Below are 22765 nucleotides of genomic sequence, written 5' to 3'. Positions count from 1 at the left end.
TTCCACACTTTGTATCCACTTGAACAGGATCATCACGAATCTGATACACTGCAAGGATCTTGTTTAGTCTGATTTGGCAGATGATCCACCAGTGATGATTAACTTCTGGTACGCTGCAATCGGCATTAGCAGGTGTACTAACTTTAACTCAAGTGGACTAAACCTGCTTAATCCACTAGTCAAACACATCAAGTGGACTAAATGTGGTATGCTGCAATTAACCCTCAGTTTTAACATTAAATTAAGAGAGGACTACATTCCCCACAATCCCACTCGAGGGGAGAATGAGACCAATGACGTTACCTGGTTTCCTTTTCACCCATTTCCTGTACGTGTAAGTGGAGAAAGGCTGGGGCTTTGGAATTAAAAACACCAGCTGCTGAACTCGCAATTAATATACCAAACAAACTCAAACACTGATACGGGATACAAACCCGGCGTGTGAAATGGAGGCGGTGCCTCGAATGCCAATGATATGGCTAGATTTGAAGGAAGCCGCAGAATTCCAGTTTGGTCCCTCCGTCAAACAGGTAAGAAGAACGAACCAAGAGAGGAGACTGGTGGGAGGGACGGACGTAGTGTGTGTGTGTCTTTATGTCTCTCCCTCTGTGACTGTATGTGTCCGAGTCGTATTGTCTGTGATCGCTGTGTTTAGACCCGAATTTTTGACCGATATGTGCCTTTTGTTTATTTACTGTATCTCGACATTAAAAATAATGATGTACAGTTTAGTGGTGGTGTTGGAGAAAGTCATTTTGCCCTGCTAGTACTGGTTGTGGTACAGGATTATTATTGAAGTGAAATGAGTAAGGATCGCATACAGCCGCCCCCTCTCAAAACAGTTACAGATCTTATGATCAAGATGACGCTGATGTATGCTGACTGCCTGGGAGTGACTGTAGACTGTACCGGCAATCCAGGACATGCAACTTGTCCGCATGTATATGAATTCAGACTCCACTGATATTGTTGGGGATGAGGGCAGAGGTCTCTTTGAAGTCATGGTTTTGGTTGGATTGATCTGAGTGGGGTCTCCGTTAAGAGGGTTCCCAGCACCCACGTCTGTTGTGTCTCTGCGTGCCCCAGGATGATGTAGCCCAGGCAGAATCTAGCAGATTTCTAGACCTTTCTCTGCTTTGGTTGACTCCAGTTTAAATCAGCTGATAAAACCTTCCTGGCGTCTACTGTATACAGCGTCAGCATATTTGGAGATTGGACACACACACACACACACTATATATATATATATATATATATATATATATATATATATATATATATATATATATATATATATATATAATAAAATGGATGTAAACAAAAGGTTTAATTTATGTATGTGTGTGTTAATAACCTCCAAATATGGGTTAGTTTGGATTTGGACGTATTTACAGCAGTGATCAAGACTTTCACCAAAAGTGAGGAAAGGTGTGGTTTTTTTTTTTGGAAATTGTGGTTTTCCAGATGAGATCTTCGGTGAAGCTAAATCTAATTTCTAATACAAACATAAAGTATGCTTTATATAATAACAGTAAACAACATGCATTCTTCTGATCCTCGCGCTACCAACAGAGAAATACAGAAAGACCCATCTAGCACCTGTTTTCCAGACGCCCCCACTGATATCATATGGAAAAGACAAGAATCTAATAGAATATGTAAAGGCACACTTTCGTGCAATAGACCATGATGTTAATACCTGATTACACCCGAACAGAGACCAGCGGCACTAATCGCCATTCAATATCCATTTACCTTTTCCACGCACTTGCAGTACTTGTCAAATACCTTTTGAAAATGTAAGTAGATTATGTCATATGCACTATCCTTTTCGACTCGTAGTCACCTCCTGAAAGAAAGGCTTTGACGCTGGCTGATATCATCCCCGCTCTCTGGTGAGTGTTGCTGTTCACTGCATTTGTGGGCAGCAGTGTGGAGTAGTGGTTAGGGCTCTGGGCTCTTGACCGGAGGGTTGTGGGTTCAATCCCCAGTGGGGGACACTGCTGTTGTACCCTTGAGCAAGGTACTTTACCTAGATTGCGCCAGTAAAAACCCAACTGTATAAATGGGTAATTGTATGTAAAAATAATGTGATATCTGTATAATGTGAAATAATGTATAATGTGATATCTTGTAACAACTGTAAGTCGCCCTGGATAAGGGCGTCTGCTAAGAAATAAATAATAATAATAATTTGTTAAATAAAAGCGAGTCACTCAGGGTCCGTTTCTGTCTGTAATGATACAGGTCATACTTGCAAAAGTATAGTGGTCAGCGTTTTAATTTGCTTTCATGAAGCAGTCCTAGTGTTTTTCGTGGAATGTAATAAAAGGGAAATAAAACCGTGAGTAGGCAAAGTATTGTTTTTTCATTGTACAATGCCCCCTTTTCCACATTTATTTGAAGTGTTTATTCATGTAAAAAAAAAGAACGTTATTACTTTTTGAAAACGTGTCAATGGCCACTTTGTTTATTGTGAAGACACAACAATGGCAGGGATTATTTAAAAAAACAAAACACACACACAATAATTATTATTATTTTTTTAACCATAACTACTGTAAAGCATTCTTTGTTTTGTAGATAATCCACAAGGGTAAAGTAAGGCCTTTCTTCTGGGATATTTATCAACTTTAATACCGTGTTACATACAATGGCTTTGGTAACGTTTTGAAAATGAATGAATATCCGAACCAATATCTAAATCTTGAATGAATATGGGAACGTGAAAATTTCATGTTCGTCCCAGCACTAACTATAACACAAACTATGTTTTAATGATTACATTTTAGATTATGTGTAATTTACACTATTAACTGCAAATGCTTCATAATACCAGTCAATGTTTTTAGTGAGTAATTTAAAACATTAACTTTGAATTGCTGTTTGTGGTGTTTTATGGGTTGGGAGGGCTCACACCGGGCTCTCTTTAATTTGAACGTTTCATTGGAAGGAGAGATAACTAAGAGACCTATCTGCCTGCCTGCCTGTCTGTCTGTCTGCCTGCCTGCCTGTCTATCAACCGTTGTTGTAAATATGAGTGTTAGAATAATCACCAATTTTAATTCTGAATATCGAAGATCGGTGTTCTTTCATCTAGTGCAGCGAGCATGCATTATGAAGGGTTAGGTGGTTAAAGAAAGGGGCTTGATACCAGGAGGTTCAAATCCTGGCTCAGCTGCTGACTCACTGTGTGTGTGTGTGTGTGTGTGAGACCCTGGTCAAGTCACTTAACCTCCTTGTGCTCCGTCCTTCGGAAGTGACTCTGCAGCAGCAGTTGTTGATACATAGTCGACCCCCCTAGTCTCTAAGTCAATTTGGATAAAAGCGTCTGCTAAATGACTAAGTAAAAAAGGAGGGGTTTGTTTTCTTTTTAATCAATGGTGCTTGGTTAAAGAGTGGTAGTGCTTTTTGTCAGAGTATAATTTCTTCAACTTATGTCTTAATGCTCCTAACAGCAACCCCTAACTATATACACTGTAGTTAAATCACTAAGCCAGACAGTTTTGCAGTGTGTATTTCCTGTTGCGAAGGTGATATGATAAACTTGTACTACTGCCTTGAAAAGAAAAGCACCGATGAGCAAATGTTGCAATTTCTTCATTCTGAGATGTTGTGAAATATTGGGTATTCCTTCCAGCAAGTACCCTCTGCCATTTTTCAAGATTTATTTCTTGCACAAATCAATCAATCAATCAATCAATCAATTATTTTATTTTTTATTTATTTATTTCTTAGCAGACGCCCTTATCCAGGGCGACTTACAATTGTTACAAGATATCACATTATTTTTTTTTTTACATACAATTACCCATTTATACAGTTGGGTTTTTACTGGAGCAATCTAGGTAAAGTACCTTGCTCAAGGGTACAGCAGCAGTGTCCCCAACCAGGGATTGAACCCACAACCCTCCGGTCAAGAGTCCAGAGCCCTAACCACTACTCCACACTGCTGCCCAATCAATCAATCAATCAATTAGTTTTTAATCAGTCAAAGCCCACAGGTGTGATTAATCATTAATCGATTAAAACCCCTGATAATCCCATGGAAAAAGCTTCCTTTCTCATAATACAATGAGTGGCTTGATTTATTGTGATTTTTGTTTTTGCAATTAGATTACTTTAAACTGGTTGTTTCTGTATTACACAGATGACACAACACTGTTTATCCATAAGTTCAAACACAAAGTCTTCATGACTGACTTGTAGTTTTTATTAGGGTGGGCGAAGCAGGTGTCTGGCAATTCTGCCTCTATGGAGAGTTCTGCTCCGTGCTGCTCATGCATTTGAAGTTTTGATATTGTTGTATAATTGAATACTAATCAGAGAAGCACAGTCTTTCTTCATTATTTAGAAGTATAAATACTCTGGTAAACATAAATAAAAATCACAATACTCATACTTTGACAGTTTTTGTTTTATTTCCCTTTAAAGAACGACCATTTCAGAAATCTCTTCATCTCAAACATTTTGAAACTGGTAAAAATTGAAAATACACACTTAAGTATAGTATAGTAATTGAAGAAGACATACCATGTGCAATTTATTTTTCTTTTTGCTTGTAGTATTTTCCAGTGATCTCAGGACTCCACCCCGGTGAAAATGTGTGGTTGCTAACAGTCCGAAATGGGTGTTTGCGGCAGTTCCGTGGCAAGTAGTTTTTTTGGCGCTACCCTTGTTCAGACTTTATTTTTTTGAGTTTCTTTCCTTTACTCTGAGTGACCAGCGACCCCTGTAGTCTGGCCGGGCGCCTGCGGGCTTGCCTGTAAGCTGCCCGAGAGCTGCGTTGTCCTCCGATGCTGTAGCTCTTGGGTGGCTGCATGGTGAGTCCGCAGTGTGAAAAAAAGTGGTTGGCTGACGGCACACGCTTCGGATGACAGCGTGTGTTTGTCTTCGCCCTCCCGAGTCAGCGCAGGGGTGGTAGCGGTGAGCTGAGCCTAAAAATAATTGGCCATTTCAAATTGGGAGAAAATAATAAAAATAACTGGCAACGACTAAATAAATATATATATATATATATATATATATATATATATATATATATATATATATATATATATATATATATATATATATATATATATATATTGCAGAAGTTATTGCAACACAGAGATTATACTATTTAATAGACTAATACATCACATTTTAAACAAGGCTTTAATAATTGTGTTTTGATAAACAAAATACATCTGCAGTAAGGACTTAGTGCACTGGCAGAACTGCTGTACCCGTGCTATGCCATCCTTGCCAGTCTGCCCACAGTGAGAGGTGTGTTTTTGGGAGGCTTGCTTTTATACTTAAAACTTTGATCTTTCAATTTAAAGCCATTGGTAAAGTGTTGATCTTTTTGTACATACAGTAGTCTGTGTATAGGAACACCTCTTAAGAGAACACTTCGCCTAAGGGAACACCTTTGTGATGAAACAGATTTTTCCGATTGTAAATGCTCCTGCTAAAGGAACAGGAACTTCGCTTAAAAGAACACCTTCTTGGCACCGATAGTGATTCGTTCACAATGGATACAGTACTGTTTTATAAAAAGGCGACTTGTCATCATGAGTGTCTGTCTTGATGGACACTGATGGGTTTATTAAATCTTTCCAGAACCGCTGTCATATCATTGAATTATTTTGTCTTTTGATTTCCACGAGTACACCTCATCACTACAAAATGGCATGTTACGACAGAATGTGCCGCTGTTTCTCTTGCTACACAAAATTGGAAATTGTTCGAGCTCTTGAACAAATCCTGAATTGGACACAATTCGCAGAGCAGTTTGGTGTTTCCTGTTCTGGTGAGTTGCTTCACCATTCTATTAAGTAATGTGCATGTCTTGTATATTGCTGCTAGTTTGACAGTTAGTTTGTTAACGTTGCCATTGTGACAGACTGAAACACACCCGGCAGCTAATTTCATAGTACATAACGCTTTAAGCTTTTTGACCACGTTGTTTTGTTTTCAGGGCTTGAATTTGCTTCAAGTTGCTCCCGCGTATATGCAACTTTCAGTGCGGGAAAATCCCACACAGATATTTTAAGACTCCAAGCTACTGCATTTTTCACCCAATTTAGAATGCCTGAAATACTAGAACATTCTCTAAGGAAGTGGGTATCAGTGATGAAAGCACTATGAGTCCCGTTCTGAGTAGTTCTGGATAAAATAAATACATAAGTAAAAGTAGTGCTGGATATTTTAAATGCTGCAAGACTTTATTCTCTCGTACGTGATTCTCGGCCGCCATCTTTAAGCATTATAGAAACTCAGTACACTGCAATATAAGTAAACAGTTTTGAAAAAAAAGACGGTATTAAATCTATCTAGGTGTTGTTTTGCAAACGGTGACTTTTGCTTTAAAACAATAAATAAATGGAGCGCTGGTTAAAAAGAAAAGCACCTTTTTCTTCTGCTGCAGGCAAAAAAAGTTTGCCGGAGCTGTTAAATAAAAAACAGTGCAGAATGTACAACACAAACAAACGATAGCAGTGAAGGGAAAGGCAAAAAAGATACATTTCAAGATTTACCCATGGCTGGAGTTTACTAACGGTGAAATGAGCTGTTCAGTCTGCAGTCTCTATGCAACTGTAAAGTGTACTAGCCGTTGTTACAAAACGTCTACCTTATTGAGACGTTCTAGTGGCAGTACACACAATGTAGATTTGAAAAATCCCCCCAGCACACACAGGTGAAATTCAAGCCCTGGTTTTAGTTTTATTAATGTTACTTTGTCTGTTACTTTTATTACTATAGTTTGTTAACATACACTTGCCAATTGTTTTGCTTTTACTTATTCAGTTCATTTCATATGTTGGTGCACGTGCATCATGACAAGTAATACGTATGTATGTATTTGTTTATTGATTCATATTGTGTCTGGTGGCTCACTCCATCTTAGAGAACACTTTGCTTGCATCCTGAGGGGTGTTCTCTTAGCTGGAGAAGGCTCAAAATCAGTAGAGGGCATAACTCAAATGCGTTAACTAAAATTTTTAATTTTTGGGTCATTTTGATTTCATTTTTAGTTTATTTTTTTTGTTCTGCATACTGTACTGTACACAGCCAGTAAACTTTACATTTCTTTGCTTAAGCTCAAGTCAGCAACATGTTCAACTATAGTCTAATTAATATTCAGAGGTATGCAGCTACATTTTAAAGACATTTTCCAGGATCGCAATATAATCAAATCACAGTACAGTGAGACACTATACCAAGGGTGGGTATAGTTTGGTTAATTTACATTTAGACTGTTGTCAGGAATTTGTACAAGTACTGTGTTTTGCTGTTTAAGGGAGCCCTTCACTAACATGTTTTTTTAATGTGAAAATCAAATACAGTGCTCCCATGCTGTGAGGCAAGTCTTTTATACCACAGAACTGGTTATAAGGTAGTATAGTTTTGGCTCCCATTTGCTCCAGTATTCCATTCCACTAGAATTTTTATTGTCGGTTTTAGTCGAAACACAAATTGGGCAGTCTTAAAGTAAGGCTTCTGACCATAGCGTTACCAAGGAGAGCGCTATAGTAAAATTTAAAAGGAAAACAGAATATACGAGCAAATGTTTATTCTGGGTTGAAGTCCTAGTTAAATACTGCATAGCCGAATGCTATACATTAAACATTAGGAGGCTGTGTGGTCCAGTGGTTAAAGAAACAGGCTTGTAACCAGTAGGTGCCCAGTTCAAATCCCACCTCAGCCACTGACTCACTGTGTGACCCTGAGCAAGTCACTTAACCTCCTTGTGCTCAGTCTTTCAGGTGAGACGTAATTGTTAGTGACTCTGCAGCTGATGCATAGTTTACACACCCTAGACTGTAAGTGGCGTTGGATAAAAGCCTTACCTGTAATTGAATTTGTTGCAGAGCGATTTAAAACACTTGAAAGTTAAACAGTATTTAGTGTACACAGTCATGGAAGCTTGGTAGTATACAAAAGTATTAGCCATCTTCCCCTTACCGCATTGTACAGGTTGAAGTCGTGTTTTTAAGGATAAATTTTAGGCGGTTGCATTATGCATACCAGATTTCAGAATGGAAATCATGAATGTAAAGGATGGAATTGACCACCAAAGATAAATGTGCAGCACCAAGTAGTTTTTAATTTAATACGAAGGTGTGTTCCACAATATCATTGCCAAAGCCTAGGATTTGTATCTTATTGGAAAATGGAAGGAATCTTTGCAACTTGTGTGTTCTGTGTTTGGTGTTTTGACTGTCAATGCTAGACTTTCAAACATAGAAAAGACAAATTGAGCAACTCACTTTCAGTTTAACTCGAATTTATCGTATTTCAGAAATAACAGTGAGCTAGCTGTCTTGAAGTACAAAGGTCAAATACATTTCATTAGTGTTCCTAATTATTTGATAAGCAAATTTCCTATGCTTATTCAGTGGCACTTGCATTGCTGCTTTACACTGTGTTCTCTGTGTTGTATTTTGTGACAGTAAGATTCCAGTACTGAATTATTCTGGAGTTGTTCCTACACAAAGATGCTGTAAAATGCTGCATAATTATCAGGTACAGTAGTAGTGTATGTGTCATCTTATGCATTTCATCATTCAGAATCCTTATCTTCTGTGTGAGAAACCTTCCCTAACAGCAGCACAAATAGCGGAATCTGTCTCGTAGAATTGGTACTGAACGGCAGAAGTTCATAGAAAACCATGGGCCACCAGGAGTCAAAAACCGTGGCCCCAGAACGTTACAAAGCAAAACATTTTTTTTATTATCTATTAGTGCATTTACACATAAAAATCAGACTTGAGCTGACTTAGTCGATTTGATTAACAGATTCTTATAATTTGAGCCACCTGTTTACACTAAAGCAGCACTCTAAAGGCAGGTTCATACTTCAGACTCGAAGTCCAGGCCTCAAGGGTTAACATTTGCAACATGGTCATACTCTGGTAACCATCATGGAGCAAGACTTCAAGGAACTTTTAATAGAAAAAGTTTGTAAACATTTATATAACCCTCACTTAAAGAATATAAAAATGTCCAAATAGAAACAGAGTTGGTGTCTATTGTTTGCTGGGAATTGCCAGTTGCTGTGTGCAGTGTACTACAAGTCTTTCTGCAGGTGTCACTGCATCGCTGTGTATTTTTGCATTGAAGCAATGGCCTCTGTCTATTTAACAGATAGTCAAAGCTTTCATCTGTCATTCTAAAATACCTAAAATATCTCTCTAATTTAATGTATAAAATTCTGCCTTTTGGATTCTCTGTTGGTTGAGAGGACGGATGTACCAACAATGTCGCTTTTTTTTTTTTTTTTTAAACCGCTTGTATAAGATGTACAAGCTTAGCACATCTAATATGTAAAATGTTCCAATTACGCATATGCAGTCTGTAAAGTATGAATGACAGCTGCACAGTCAAAAGGGCTGCAACACGATGCGTCCTTTGTACAGCAAGTAGTATAAAATTCAGTGTTCAGATATTGATCCAAAAATAAGTATTTCTCCACTTGTGTACTCCCATTTATATTATTATTATTATTATTATTATTATTATTATTATGTATTTAGGGTAGGTCGAGCGATCTACAAGTGCAATCTAAATAGGTGGGTCTTGAGGAGGTGGCGGAAGGCAGTGAGAGTCCTGAGGTTCTCCAGGGAAGAGAAGGAGTGGGCACAAGAGGACAGAGAGTGGAGGGAAGATATGACCAGTGGGCCAATAGAGGAGGAGTTGAGAGGCCTGCAGTGTAGCAAATACCAGTGTGCAGGTGCAACAGTCTAAACTACAGACTCACTGGATTTAGTATGGGGATGTGAACCTGGTAGCATGCAAGCTGCCAACATCTTTGACCTTCCTGGTTATCAGAGGTGCTCTGTTTAGAGCTACACAAGAAAACTGACCAGAGTAGGGTGGAAGAAAATAAGGACTCCAGAGAGCAGTTGATAAATAGCCAGTCTTTATTTAATCAATTAAAAATAACAGAAACATACACACACATGCACTCAGCCCGTGCAGGGCAGCCCACACACACCCAGCACAGACTAAATGAACCCACCCCAGTTTAAAAGCTAATCCCCTTTCTTAAACATCCACTCATCCACACAAACATAAAAAGAATACAAGAAAAGTAATAACTGGCAATGATTAGAATGATTTCAATAAGATCAATACAAACTTTTCAATAGATTCAAATACACCAGTCTAATAATAAAGTTCCTATAAATAAGACCAAATGAAATAGGGAGAAGAGGAGTAGAATCTGAAACTGGTCAGGGGGAAGAACAAACCGTCTCGCTCTCACTATAACTCAGGCTAGAGTTCTGCATCAGGTCGGGTACCCGCGGGACTCGTGGGTGACTCACAAAAGCTGGTCGGGTTTGGGTCAGAATGTGAACTTTTTTGTGGTTTGGGTGCGGGTCAATAAAAAATAATTTTTGGGTCTGAATTTGAATCCCCAAAAATGTTTTCTGTATTAGAAGGTAAATGTAGCAGTATTTCCTGCACTAAAGCAGGAGGCGATTAGGGAGGAGTCAGCTGACTAAGCAGTGTTGTTCTTGCTTGTTTGATACGTCGCAAGGCGTGCAGGGTCAGAGCTGTAGCAGTAGGTGCAGGTTCCAGGGCCAATGGCTAAAGGTGCCAGTCCTGCAGCGGGTGCAGGTCTCATATTACATGAATGCATACTGTAAAACAAAATTTGTAACAGGGATGCAAGTCTTGTGTTTTTTTCTTTTTTTTAAACTCTTTCAGATGTTTTTGACGTCCAATCGGTTTTTGGTAAACCCAAAATGAAAGTTTAAAACCAAAATAGTTGCGGTCAGGTATCGTTCTGCTTGGAATTTTATGAAAATAGATTCCAGTTTGGAAAAAACTCTTGCATTCATAATTTGTAATATTCCTAAAATAAACAACATAGCCATCATATTGTTATTTATTTCTTGCTACTAATTAAAATTCACATTGTTTTTCCTTCTTAGAAAACAGTTTTTAATACCGTTGCAAATAACTATCCAGGATCCTGTGAAACAATTAAAACAAACCAAAAAATAAATAAAAATAGTAGTAAAAAAGTACTGGCTCTGAACACTCCGGTCTTTCATGTCTGCAACTTCAGCTGAGTATGATTATGAGTATGATTATGCATCCCCAGAAGCACGTTGTGTTGCTCACAACGTGCTTCTGAGCCAATTAGGACTGCTGCGTTCACAGTGGAGCAAAAACAGACCAAATTGCAAAGTCACCAGCAGGACACTTTTGAGACGGCTGGAATTAAGATGGCTGTGTTATCACTACAAAAAAAAAAGCCGTCCTAAGAGCTAAGCTGCCTCAAAGCTGGCTTAAAAGTGGCTAGTGTAAATGGGGATACATGAAAGTGCTTATTTGTTTTATTGTCTGTGCATAAGAAGCAGCAGTGAGTGCAGCACTATGACCCCTGCCTCTCTCACTGAGGGTACATTCTGGTCTTCTCTCCATCACTAACTTTCTACTCTACCTTTCCTGCCTCCATCTTCTCTGCCCTAATTCTCCTCGACTCCTCTGCTGCCTTTAACACAGTCGACCACTCTATTCTCCTGTCCTTCCTCGCTGACCTAGGACTTTCCGGTATTGCTCTTGCCTGGTTCTCCTCTTATCTCTCCGATCGCATGCTGGATGCACTCGCACCATCTCAAATTCAACCTGTCCAAATTAGACCTCCTTCCCCACCGCTGATCTCTCTATCTCTGTTCCTCTTGAATCCACCACCCTCTCTCCCTCCTCATCCACCAAGAACCTCGATGTCACCTCCACCCCTTGCTCTCCTACTCTCAGCACATCTCTACATTGGCACGCTCCTGTCGCTTCTTCCACAGCAACATACACAGAATTTGCCCCTTCCTCATCAACTACTCCATGCAGCTCCTAGTTCAGGCCCTGGTACTGTCCCGTCTTGACAACTGCAACTCCCTCCTGGCCGGCCTCCCTGCCTCTGTTATCCGTCTGCTCCAGCTCATCCAAAACTCTGCTGCTCGCCTTGTTTTTTTACCCACCCTCGTTTCTCCCACACTACATCGCTGCTATGCGCTCTGAACTGGCTCCCTATCGCTGCTCGCATCCAATTCACAACTCTTGTACTCGCCTATCGCTGTCTCGACCTTTCTGCTCCCTCCTATCTCCAGACCATAATTTCTCCCTACACACCCTCTTGCCCCCTCCTGTCCTCCACCACCAGCAGATTAGTTGAACCCCCCCTCTGCTCTCCCGCTTCCAGAGCCCGCTCTTTCTCCTCCCTTGCACCTCAGTGGTGGAACGACCTACCCATGGATATCAGGACTGCTCAGTCGCTGACCACCTTCTGGCGCCTCTTCAAGACACACCTGTTCAGACAACAACTCTAGACCTCATAACTCTTGACTATACTGGACTATATGGCACCCAATTGTACCAGCTTGTACTTGCACTGAACTGCTCCATACCTTGCCATATTCTACTACTGCTCGTATCTTGTACTTGATTTTACTCTTATAGGTATCCATATTCACGTTTTTTTTGTAATTGCTCTTATTTTAAATCTTTCTCGCCCATTTATTGTATTTACTAAGTGCTCTTACTGGACTTTACTTGTATAAGCAAATATTTTTTCAATAAGTTAACTGCTCTCAGTCAAACTCACACTTTTATATGTAGTTATTTACTCTATTCTTTATTTTGTTCTTATTTGAATATGATCTCATTTGTTACTGATTTTATTGTACTGTATAACTGCTCTTGTCTGCAATGTGATATTCTGCAATGTGATACTGTGTACTGTGATATTTTATAATGTGATATATTTTGTAACAATTGGAAGTCACCGTGGATGAGTTCAGATTAGGGTTGTTAGTTCTGTTAATTTCCTAAACGTTTAAACTTCAGGATTAAATATGTTTAAAATGTTGATACTTTAACATATCGGGAAAGCCATTAAAATAAGCCCTCCAGCACACACATCTGTGTGTAAGACTGTATGTGTATGCTCTGCATTCATTTACACAGTTTGGTGGCTACACACTTTAAACAAACATTCATATTATAGCCCATTATGTATCTAACATTTACCATAAGTTCCCTAAATGGTATGCTGGTTTTAAGAGGGACACTATGCAGGAAATGGTGTCCAAACTCATTTAAACAGTTTCCACAATGTGGCTGCTCATTCACGGCTACAGCACAGGCAAGATAGTCTTCATATCTTTCATCAATATGCACAGTAGTTATAGCACCTTTTTCTTTTGGACAAGACTTTTTATGATTCATTCATTTGTTGTATCTTAACCATTTACTGTCTCAATTAAAAATGTATAAAAGTGTAAGAATCTTTTTCCCACACCTGAAGACTGATTGATTCCAGTGATGGGGTACAAATATGTTACATTAGCAGGTCTTTTACATTGAACCCCGAGAGATGCTGTCGGCATATGGTTTTTATCTCTCTTCTTTCTCCTTCACAGTTCATCTTGAAGAACTATGGAGAGGACCCAGAAAACTACAACGAGCAGCTGAAGAAACTGGAGCAGCTGAGACAGGTACCTGTCACAGGGGGAGGGGCTAGATGGCTTTGGATGGAGCGTCTCCTGGGATCTACTGTTCCTCATTGGTCGAAACAACTTGTGGTGGGAGGGCTAAGAGATTATTGTTAAGTAGGGGAGGGGCAGGTAAAATGTAGTTAGTTGGCTAGAGATGATGTGTGGATTAAATAAAATACAGTGCCTGATATTAACCGGATGGGCATTGATGGTCTCCTCATTCATGTCCTTTCTTATTTTCTTTAATCCTTTTCAGTGGTGACATGCAGTCACATCGCAATTTCCAAAGAGGTGGTGATTTAAATTAGTTTTTTTAATTGAGGCCTTTTCAAATGTTAAAGTCTTCTTAAGTCTGGCATTTGTATTGCAAAGTGTCATAGAGCAGGGAAATAAATCCATGTCCATCATCCTTGTGTGGTGTGACTCGGAGCCTGTGTAAGCAGAGCACAGCTCACATGTCTTGTGTGTTACTGTGCAGGGCGCGGTAAACGTCACGAGGGATTTCGAAGGCTGCAGTACCTTGAGGAAATACTTCGGCCAGCTCCACTACCTCCAGAGCAGGGTGCCCATGGGATCTGGACAGGAGGCGGCAGTGCCCATCACATGGTGAGGGCTGTGCACATATCGGTACCCAATTACTGTTTGCCCCCTTATTATTATTTGGTCATTTAGCAGACGCTTTTATCCAATGCAACTTACAGAGACTTGGGGGTGAACTATGCATCACAACTGCTGCTGCAGAGTCTGAGTCAGTGGCTGAGCTGGGATTGAACCTAGAACCTCTTGGTAACAAGCCCCTTTCTTTAACCACTTTATTGAGAGTCACATCAGTGTTGGTTTATAATGTCTGATCGGTTCATTGAGATTAAAGTTGTCTGTTTTGCAGGACAGAGATCTTCTCTGGGAAGATGGTTACCCACGACGATATCAGCTATGAACAGGCCTGCATCCTCTATAACCTGGGTACGGCACTGGGGGGTGGACATGCAGATGGAAACTGTGATGACTGACACATGTTGGGCATCCTACTGATTAGATATGTACATCTCAAGGGGCTTGTGCCCCATTATTTACAGGATATTCTGTTTCACAGTAGCTCTTCACATGTGGCCATTACTATGATTGTGTTTCCCTGTATGTTATTTTATTTCTGCTTTTTCAAGACCTCACAGTTGAGCTTAGCCAGGAACAGAGTGTTTTCAAGTCTTTGGTTCTGACCTCGGCAGCACCGGTCTACATATCCTTGGTCAGTGAGAGGCACTGGTTTTTGGAGTAGGGTTGGGGTGTTTGAATAATTTTGTTTTGGTCAGTGAGCATCAGAATTGTAGGACTCGAGTCAAACTCGTCGTATTTTTCATGACTCGGACTCCAGTCATGGCCGCAAAAGACTCAGACTCGACCTTGTGTGACTCGAACTCGGACTTCAACATTCGGGCTCCATTGTTGTGATAAGCCAATAAAAGAAGAAGCGAAAGAAGTTGCGGGCTTCTTGCTTTCGAGTCCAGATAAGTGTAGTTTATTGAAGATAAATGTTCTGAGTTGCAAAGTTACAACCAGACATCTTAAAGGTTACATGGTGACAACAGTTTGCAGGTATCCTCTCTCCAAGCACGGATCAGAGCAATACAAAGAACATTTCAGTATTCTCAGTTTAAATGCAGTCTTTCAGTGACATCATGATTTTTCTTTAAACCAATCAGACAAAGACACAAATCTCTTATCACTTGGTAAATTGTCCATTGTCCATTGTCCTAACCCTAGCTTCCACGAATCTGGTTCAATCCAGTTTCTCTTTTGAAGTAGCTAGTTTTTATAACCCTCCTAAGAAAACCTGTTTTATATCTAGTCTGTAAATATGTTTAACAATGTGTTGGTACCTCTAACACAAAAACAATGATCCACCCTAAATGGCAAATGCCTTTCTTGTTAAGAACTGGACATCAAAGGAGAGGCCAACACCTATTTCAGATTGTCTTGGGGCCTTGGCCTAGCAAAGACAAAACTGACCAGAAAGATCTTTATCAACTTACTGTCTAACTAGGAATTTAACCAGAATCTGACTTAATGTTTAACCCATTCTGTGAGTTGTATTCAAAGACAAAAAATTCATTTATATCTAAATAAAATGTTCCAACATCCATGACTTTTGCGATATTAACGACAAGTCCTTTTTTATTTTATATTGTACAAGTAAAACTGCACAATAAAAACTCATCCAACAAAACTTTAGCCAATCACTGGTTAGCCATGTTGTCTTTGCAGCCAATCACAGTGAGAATAAGAAATTGGAAGCGAGTTAGGTTGTAGGGTAAACACACACACACACAAATCCAAGTGGTTGTAGTGTAAACACCACCCCTACACCAACCCCACACAAATCCCTAAGAGCCTTTCTCTTTACTACTTGAAACCATGTTCTAAGTTTAAGCACTGTAGAAATACATTTCTAAAACTGCATTTTTGAAAAATATGTAACTTGATTTTGCTGAGCTCCCTGAATCTCGGGAATGTAATTAATTTGTTTGCACTGAAAACAATAGAACATTGGCACCTTAATAATTTTGAGTTTACTGAAAACAAAAATGAATGAAAAAAGAATAATCATATAAGTTTATAATAAAAAATGTAGAGCTTCCTAATTCAAATCAGAAAGTAAAATATTCTGTGCTTTGCTTCTAATCACCATTACTGTTTGCAAGCAACGTCCGTGAATTAATTCACCTGGGAAATTCAGTGTAAAACAAGGCACTAAAGTCTGAAATAGAAAATTGCCTTCCATCAAACAGGCAGATATATCAGACTGATATGACAGAAGGACTGATTAATGGGAAAAAAAAGACAGAATAACTTAATACCACTTGATTTACCAAAATGAAAGTAATTTATTATGGATGCAGGAAAAACACATTAAAAATACTCTGTGCAGTGTCAACCTTTATGAACCTACACAAAGGGAAGTACATAAATATAATGTTTTTGTGGAAGAGAAAAGATAAAAATACATAATCTGAAATCAAATGAACTGAAGCACAATCTCGTAAATGCATCATTGTATTACAGACTTAATAAAAATGCAAATGCAATGAAAGTGAAACATAATGTTTTGCAAAACAAATAATACTAAATTTACTATTTAAGAACACAGTGTATATATAGACAGTTCCAGCAATGTCTAAATCAGATTGTCAGATTTTATTGAAGTCAAAGTAGATGCTATAGTCAGAGGTGAAAGTAACTTCTATCAAAGTGAAAAAAACTTCAGCTACATTCAAACAGAATTCCAATTCCAAAAGAAAAAAAGATAGTGACAGACAAGTTGAAAAAGGCATGCAAATAGAATAATCCAGCTAGAAAAAATGTTTGTGCATTTATCCTGACGGATATCAGACAGTGTTAGTTAGGTAAACTATTCCCCCACTACTACCACTAGTTGAATGAAAATTGATTTGAGTTTGTTTCAAGGACTCGGACTCGAATGATAGTGACTCAGACTCTCTCTCGGACTCGGACCCTGATGACTTGGACTCAACACTCGGGACTCGGACTCGAGGTTTGAGGACTCGACTAAAAGTCTGGCAAACATGTATATATATATTATACTTAGTGTTCCGCGTTTGCAGTTTATTCCGAATTTTACCGAAAAATTACAGGATTTTTTTTTTACTTGATGTCGGTTTTTACTGATTTATACCTGATTTTTGTCTATTATTCAACATTTTCCTGGTACTATTTTCTAGGAAATGCACAATATTTTGATTAAAATGCTGTTTTATTTGGACTCTGACATTGTAATAAACAGCCCTAAACTGTATTCTAGGAAACGGCAGACGTCAGAGGATCAAATGTGTTTTTCTGTCACTTTACAAACACATTATCACCTGATTATTGTGGCAATTGCTGGGCGAAGTAACTACTAGCTTGATCAAAAACTAAACTGAAATACTTGCACGAAAATATAATATTTTTAGTGGATGAGGAATGGGGAGAAAACGTAAATCAGGTTATGAATATTCGAAAGAAAACGAATGTTCCCTTTCAAGTACAAAATGTAACCATTACCTCATTGGTATTAGTCCTTTGATACCGTCTAACCTGAATAGATATTCCAAAGCTGCACGTAGTGCCAGTGACGCAGTCACGCCCACCCCCGAGTGCATAAAAGAGACTGCTGCCACTCAAAACATCATCATTTTTCCTTTCACTGACCTGACAGAGAGAGATCTACGAACAGATAAGTGACACATAGTGTTATACAGTGTCTATAGTAAGTATTCACCTCCCTTGGACATTTTCACAGTTTGTTGTGTTACAGTAAATAGAGAACAGGCAAATACACAGCGATGCGTATTGCTCCATTAAATCCATGGGTTCAGTCCCGAAATAATACACACAGTATTTTTAAATACACACTAATACACAAAACACGGTCACAAGTCCAAAAGTGAGTGCTGTAGTGCAAATACAATTTATCATGATCAAGGTCAGCACAAACCCTGAAAACACTGCACCTTGATCATGATAAATTGTATTTTGTGTTTTGTGTATTAGTGTGTATTTAAAAATACTGTGTGTATTATTTCGGGACTGAACCCGTGGATTTAATGGAGCAATACGCATCGCTGTGTATTTGCCTGTTCTCTTTATTTACTGTTGTCATCAGACTTTGGATTATAAATAAACCATCATTTCACCAGTACTTTGTTGTTTGTCCTTATCTTGAGACGGGTCTGCTCATAGAGGACAGGCATGGCAGATGCGCTGCCTGTTTGGGTCCAGAGCACGCTAAAGAGGCATTCTCCGACTGCAACTATTTTTGTGCGTCCTTCTCTGTGTAAATTAGAGAAATGAGTGTCACGCAGCTCTGTAGAGCCCTCTCTGTCCATTCCACCTGGACAAGGCTCCCCTCCTTCTGCCCAGAGAGAGAGCTGTATCCTCTCATGAGAGCTCTGTGCTTAAGGAAAGTAGGAGAACATCACGTAGGAGACAGACTTCACGGTCCTCATCTTCTCCTCCCCCCTCCCCTTCTCTGGTTTCCCCTCCTAAGAAGAGGAGAAGAAAGAGCCACCAGTCTCATAGATTGGAGAGCTCTGAGCAGCTGGATAAGCTCTGGGAGGCGGTCTCCCAACAACGTAACATGTTAGCGGAGCTGCTGCGCGACCGCACTGCTACACCTGCTCCCTCTGCACCATTACAGTCACAGGGAGTAGTACACCCAGAATGGAGGATCTGCTGTCTAGCGCTGCTTCTGAGAAGGCAGTCGATCAAGAGTTCCCCTCTGAGGAGGGTGACTCAGATGGCGCAACACCAGTAGCAGATGTGTCATTATCAGCAGAGCTTTTGCTGCTGATTGAGAGGGCCACGGACATTTTGAAAGTTCCATGGCTTGTAGATGACATGCGGAAACGCTGAATTTTTGAGGATGATCCTGCTCCCTCTCAGGTGTCTCCTCTGGTACACCCGGATTTCCTCTTTGAGGTGCATTCATCCTTGGGTCACCCGGCTACAACATCTGCTGCTTCACGTTCTTTGGGAATGCTGTACAGCCTGCATGAGGCAGAAAAACTTGGCGTGGCTGATTTTTGGCGTGCTCTGCAGTTTCGTCCGCCTATGAAGGACATTATCCCTCGTTGGAGGCTTAATATGGTGCTGGAAGCACTTATGAAGCCTCCCTTTGAGCCCCTGCATTCAGCAGAGCAGAAATATTTATCAATGAAAGCGGCTTTCTTGCTTGCTATTACATCTGCTAAGCGGGTGAGTGAGATGCAAGCTTTTTCACTTGCAAAAGCCTGCTTCATTTTTGTAGAAGCCAGGTCGAAAGTCACGCTTCGCACTAATCCTGCTTTTTTGCCAGAAACCATCTCGGTATTCCAAAGTTTTATTTTCTTTTTATGATTTCAAGGTGAATAAACCTGGCTTGTTTTGTGTTGATGTCATGTTCATACCTTCTGTAGATACTATTTCCGTCAGCACAGCGATTTCCCAGACGTTCGCAAAGTACCAGCTAACTTGGGAAAACGTGGCTTCGACTTGCACAGATTCTGCTTCATCATACAGGCCCGGGACATTATTAATTAGAAACCAAATTATTTTTTTTTACTCATGTTTCAATTGAAAACCTATTTTTTTTACCGATTTTTATCCCTATTTTAATATATGTAAAATAAACTCCAAAAAAATTCCCTGAATTATTTTTTAAAGATAAATGAAAAAGCGGAACACTAATTATACTGTATACAGATAACCTGGTGTCTCGCGGTCCTCTGGCTCACACACAGTGCTTTTAAGATCATGCTTTGCAGTATATGTATGGTATTTAATGATGTGGGGTCAATCACACAGGCAGTGGGAAATTGAATGGCTGTATTTAGACCCACTCTGATCAGGTCTGGTGCGTGATATTAGCTGAAGTTCGGCTGCTTTTTGGCTGCGTTGGGTGTTTAACATGACTTTTCTTTCCTACAGGTGTTCTTCATTCGATGCTAGGAGCCGTGGACAACAGGGTATCAGAGGAGGTAAGCTTGAACACAGCCTTACAATAGAAAAATTCAGTATGTCACTGTGAAGAGGCAACACTCCTCCAACACAGGCTTAGCAATTATAAACCTGCTGTACAGGTATTGCATATTTTAACATTCCTGATTTTTTTTAAAAAAAAGTAAAATCATGAAATATCAAGAACAGGGAGGAAGCAAAGGAAGTACATTGCATGCTATGGTCCTGTCAGCATGGATTTACAATTCATTTATTAAATTTGTGTTTAAATAAATATTTAGAATAAAACAGTCCCAGTCAATACTACTTCACAGTCTTATTCATTCTCGATGTAAAACTGTTTAAGTGTTTCACATGAAATATGCTTTCTAAGATGCCGATCAGTACTTTGCCTGTGAGCTTCTCTCCCTGTATTCTCTGTCCTGTGTCTGTGCTGCAGGGAATGAAGGTGTCCTGCACCCACTTTCAGTGCTCGGCTGGGGCCTTCTCCTACCTGCGCGACCACTTCAGCCACGACTTCAGTGTGGACATGAGCCACCAGATCATCAACCTCAACATCAACCTCATGCTGGTAGGCCAGCACCCACTATAGCAGTGTTCTCTGTTAAGTTGTAAAACTTTGTCAAACTGTTTGAATAAGCATGTTATAATCAGTTAGAACGTGTAAGGGTCAGCAATTATACAGTTGCTTACAGAGAAAAAGGGAGACTTGACACCTTTTGATGAGTTAAACTAAAATAACAAGCGTTGGAAATTAATTAGGTGTCAGTTTTTATTTTAATTTGGTTTTTATAATTTTATTTATTTTTTGCCCCCCCCCCCCCCCCCCCCAAAAAAAAAAAAAAAAATATTAATCCCCCATTCTGAAATTTGATGTGAGGATGCTATTGACTACACACCCTCACCCTCAGACTCTTCTCTAACACTGTCTGCCTGTCTCTGTGTCTCAGGGCCAGGCGCAGGAGTGCCTGCTGGAGAAGTCCATGTTGGACAATAGGAAGAGTTTCCTGGTTGCTCGGATCAGTGCACAGGTATGTTCTTCTTGCCATAGTTGCTGTAACATCAGAAACACAGGCTGTGCTGGAGTTGTATTAAAGCAATACAGAGCAAGTCATTTACTGGTACTTCCTTGTGGTTACTGTGTTACTGCTCTAGCAGTGCACCTGCAGATTTGAATAACCACAAGAAATCACCTGCCCTGGCTGTTTCTAATGGTAGGTAATGAACTTCTCTCAATACGGATTTTACTGATATTAGGTTGTTCTGTGTTGTCTGTTAAACAATGGTGCTTTAGTGTTTCAAATGTATGTTGTTCACAGACAGCAGAGATGTTGTTGTTTATTTCGGTGTTGTAAACTGTACTCTATTGTTATCCTTTATTAAATATACAGAGAGAGATTTGGTTTGCTTTTGTATTTCCCCTGTAGGTTGCAGATTATTACACACCCTGCATGCTGTCTGTTACTATCTAAATTAAACTCTGTGTCTCTCTCTAGCCCCATGGTGTAGTTTGCTGTACGAAGTTCCTCTAATAGTGACTCGCTGCCTCTGCGTTTTCAACCCTGCAGGTTGTTGATTACTACAAGGAGGCATGCCGGGCCATGGAGAACTTAGAAACAGCCTCGCTGCTGGGGAAGATCCAGAAGGACTGGAAGAAACTGGTGCAGATAAAGATCTACTACTTCGCAGCCATCGCTCATGTAGGTGACCTCCAGCTGTGCTGTGAGGAGAGGCAGGTGCAGGGACAGATTTGAAGAGTGGATAGCTTCAAGTGTCATTTTAATTATATATTTTTTTTACATTTCACGTACTATTTTATGGAGCTTGTAACCATTCTGAGTGTTTGCACCAATATTGAGTTATCATTTTTTTCTCCAAATCTTCCATTAACTGGCTTTCTAAGTGCTGGGACTGAACATTCAATTCAATTCAATTCAATTCAATTCAAATCATGTTATTATTTATTATTATTTATTTCTTAGCAGACGCCCTTATCCAGGGCGACTTACAATTGTTACAATATATCACATTTGTTTTACATACAATTACCCATTTATACAGTTGGGTTTTTACTGGAGCAATCTAGTTAAAGTACCTTGCTCAAGGGTACAGCAGCAGTTTACCCACCTGGGATTGAACCCACGACCCTCCGTTCAAGAGTCCAGAGCCCTAACCACTGCTCCACACTGAGCTCTGCCAGCCCCACCTCAACATTCATATAGGCACAGACAAGCTTGAAGGCAGATAAGGCAGATATAGAGAAAGAAAAAACTAGATCCTCTCTGTGAATGATTGTAAACACCATAAAACAGTAAGAAAAGTGTAACAAATAAAAAAGAATACATTCAAATGATTGTTGAAGCCACTTACTCTTTAAACAAGGGGAGGGGGGAGGGGGGGAGTTTTCCCAATAGATTTGAGGATACTGAAACTGAAAAGCTTTAGAGGCCCTGATAAACTCAGTCCTTGTCTGGTGTCCCTGACATTGATAAGGTCCTTAGCCATGATACCTGACCTGAGGGGTTCTGAAAACAGGATGTACTCGTTTCTGTCCCGTAAACTAATCCAGTCAAGGTTGGACTCGATAGATAATGTATGAGGTAATGGCATAATGCAGTCTCAAACTAACATGTCCTTGGTTTTATATGTGGCTAACATAATCAAGCATGGTCTTGATGCTAGAACAGGATTTGTTTCTGTACATCAACCACATGGTTTTTATTTCCACAACATATTTTTACTTCGCTGGTTAAGGATCTCTTCTTTCTCTGCCACATGTATGT

At 39.7% G+C, this 22765-nt stretch overlaps 1 protein-coding gene across 1 annotated transcript in view; it reads left to right on the top strand.

Annotated features, from left to right (window-relative positions):
* Positions 1–275: 275 nt before the first annotated feature.
* Positions 276–22765, top strand: part of LOC117400638 (tyrosine-protein phosphatase non-receptor type 23-like) — a 49019-nt gene continuing 26529 nt past the window's right edge. Inside the window, 8 exon segments of the mRNA XM_034000862.3 lie at positions 276–530; positions 13416–13490; positions 13969–14096; positions 14377–14453; positions 19953–20002; positions 20422–20553; positions 20933–21013; positions 21551–21682. Of these exon segments, the coding sequence (XP_033856753.3) occupies positions 447–530; positions 13416–13490; positions 13969–14096; positions 14377–14453; positions 19953–20002; positions 20422–20553; positions 20933–21013; positions 21551–21682 (759 nt within the window). The 5' untranslated portion in view covers positions 276–446.

Source organism: Acipenser ruthenus, chromosome 4 (assembly GCF_902713425.1).
Source record: "Acipenser ruthenus chromosome 4, fAciRut3.2 maternal haplotype, whole genome shotgun sequence".
Lineage (NCBI taxonomy): Eukaryota > Metazoa > Chordata > Actinopteri > Acipenseriformes > Acipenseridae > Acipenser > Acipenser ruthenus.
The sequence above is the reverse complement of the archived record's forward strand: the minus strand, read 5'-3'. Positions and strand labels throughout refer to the sequence as shown.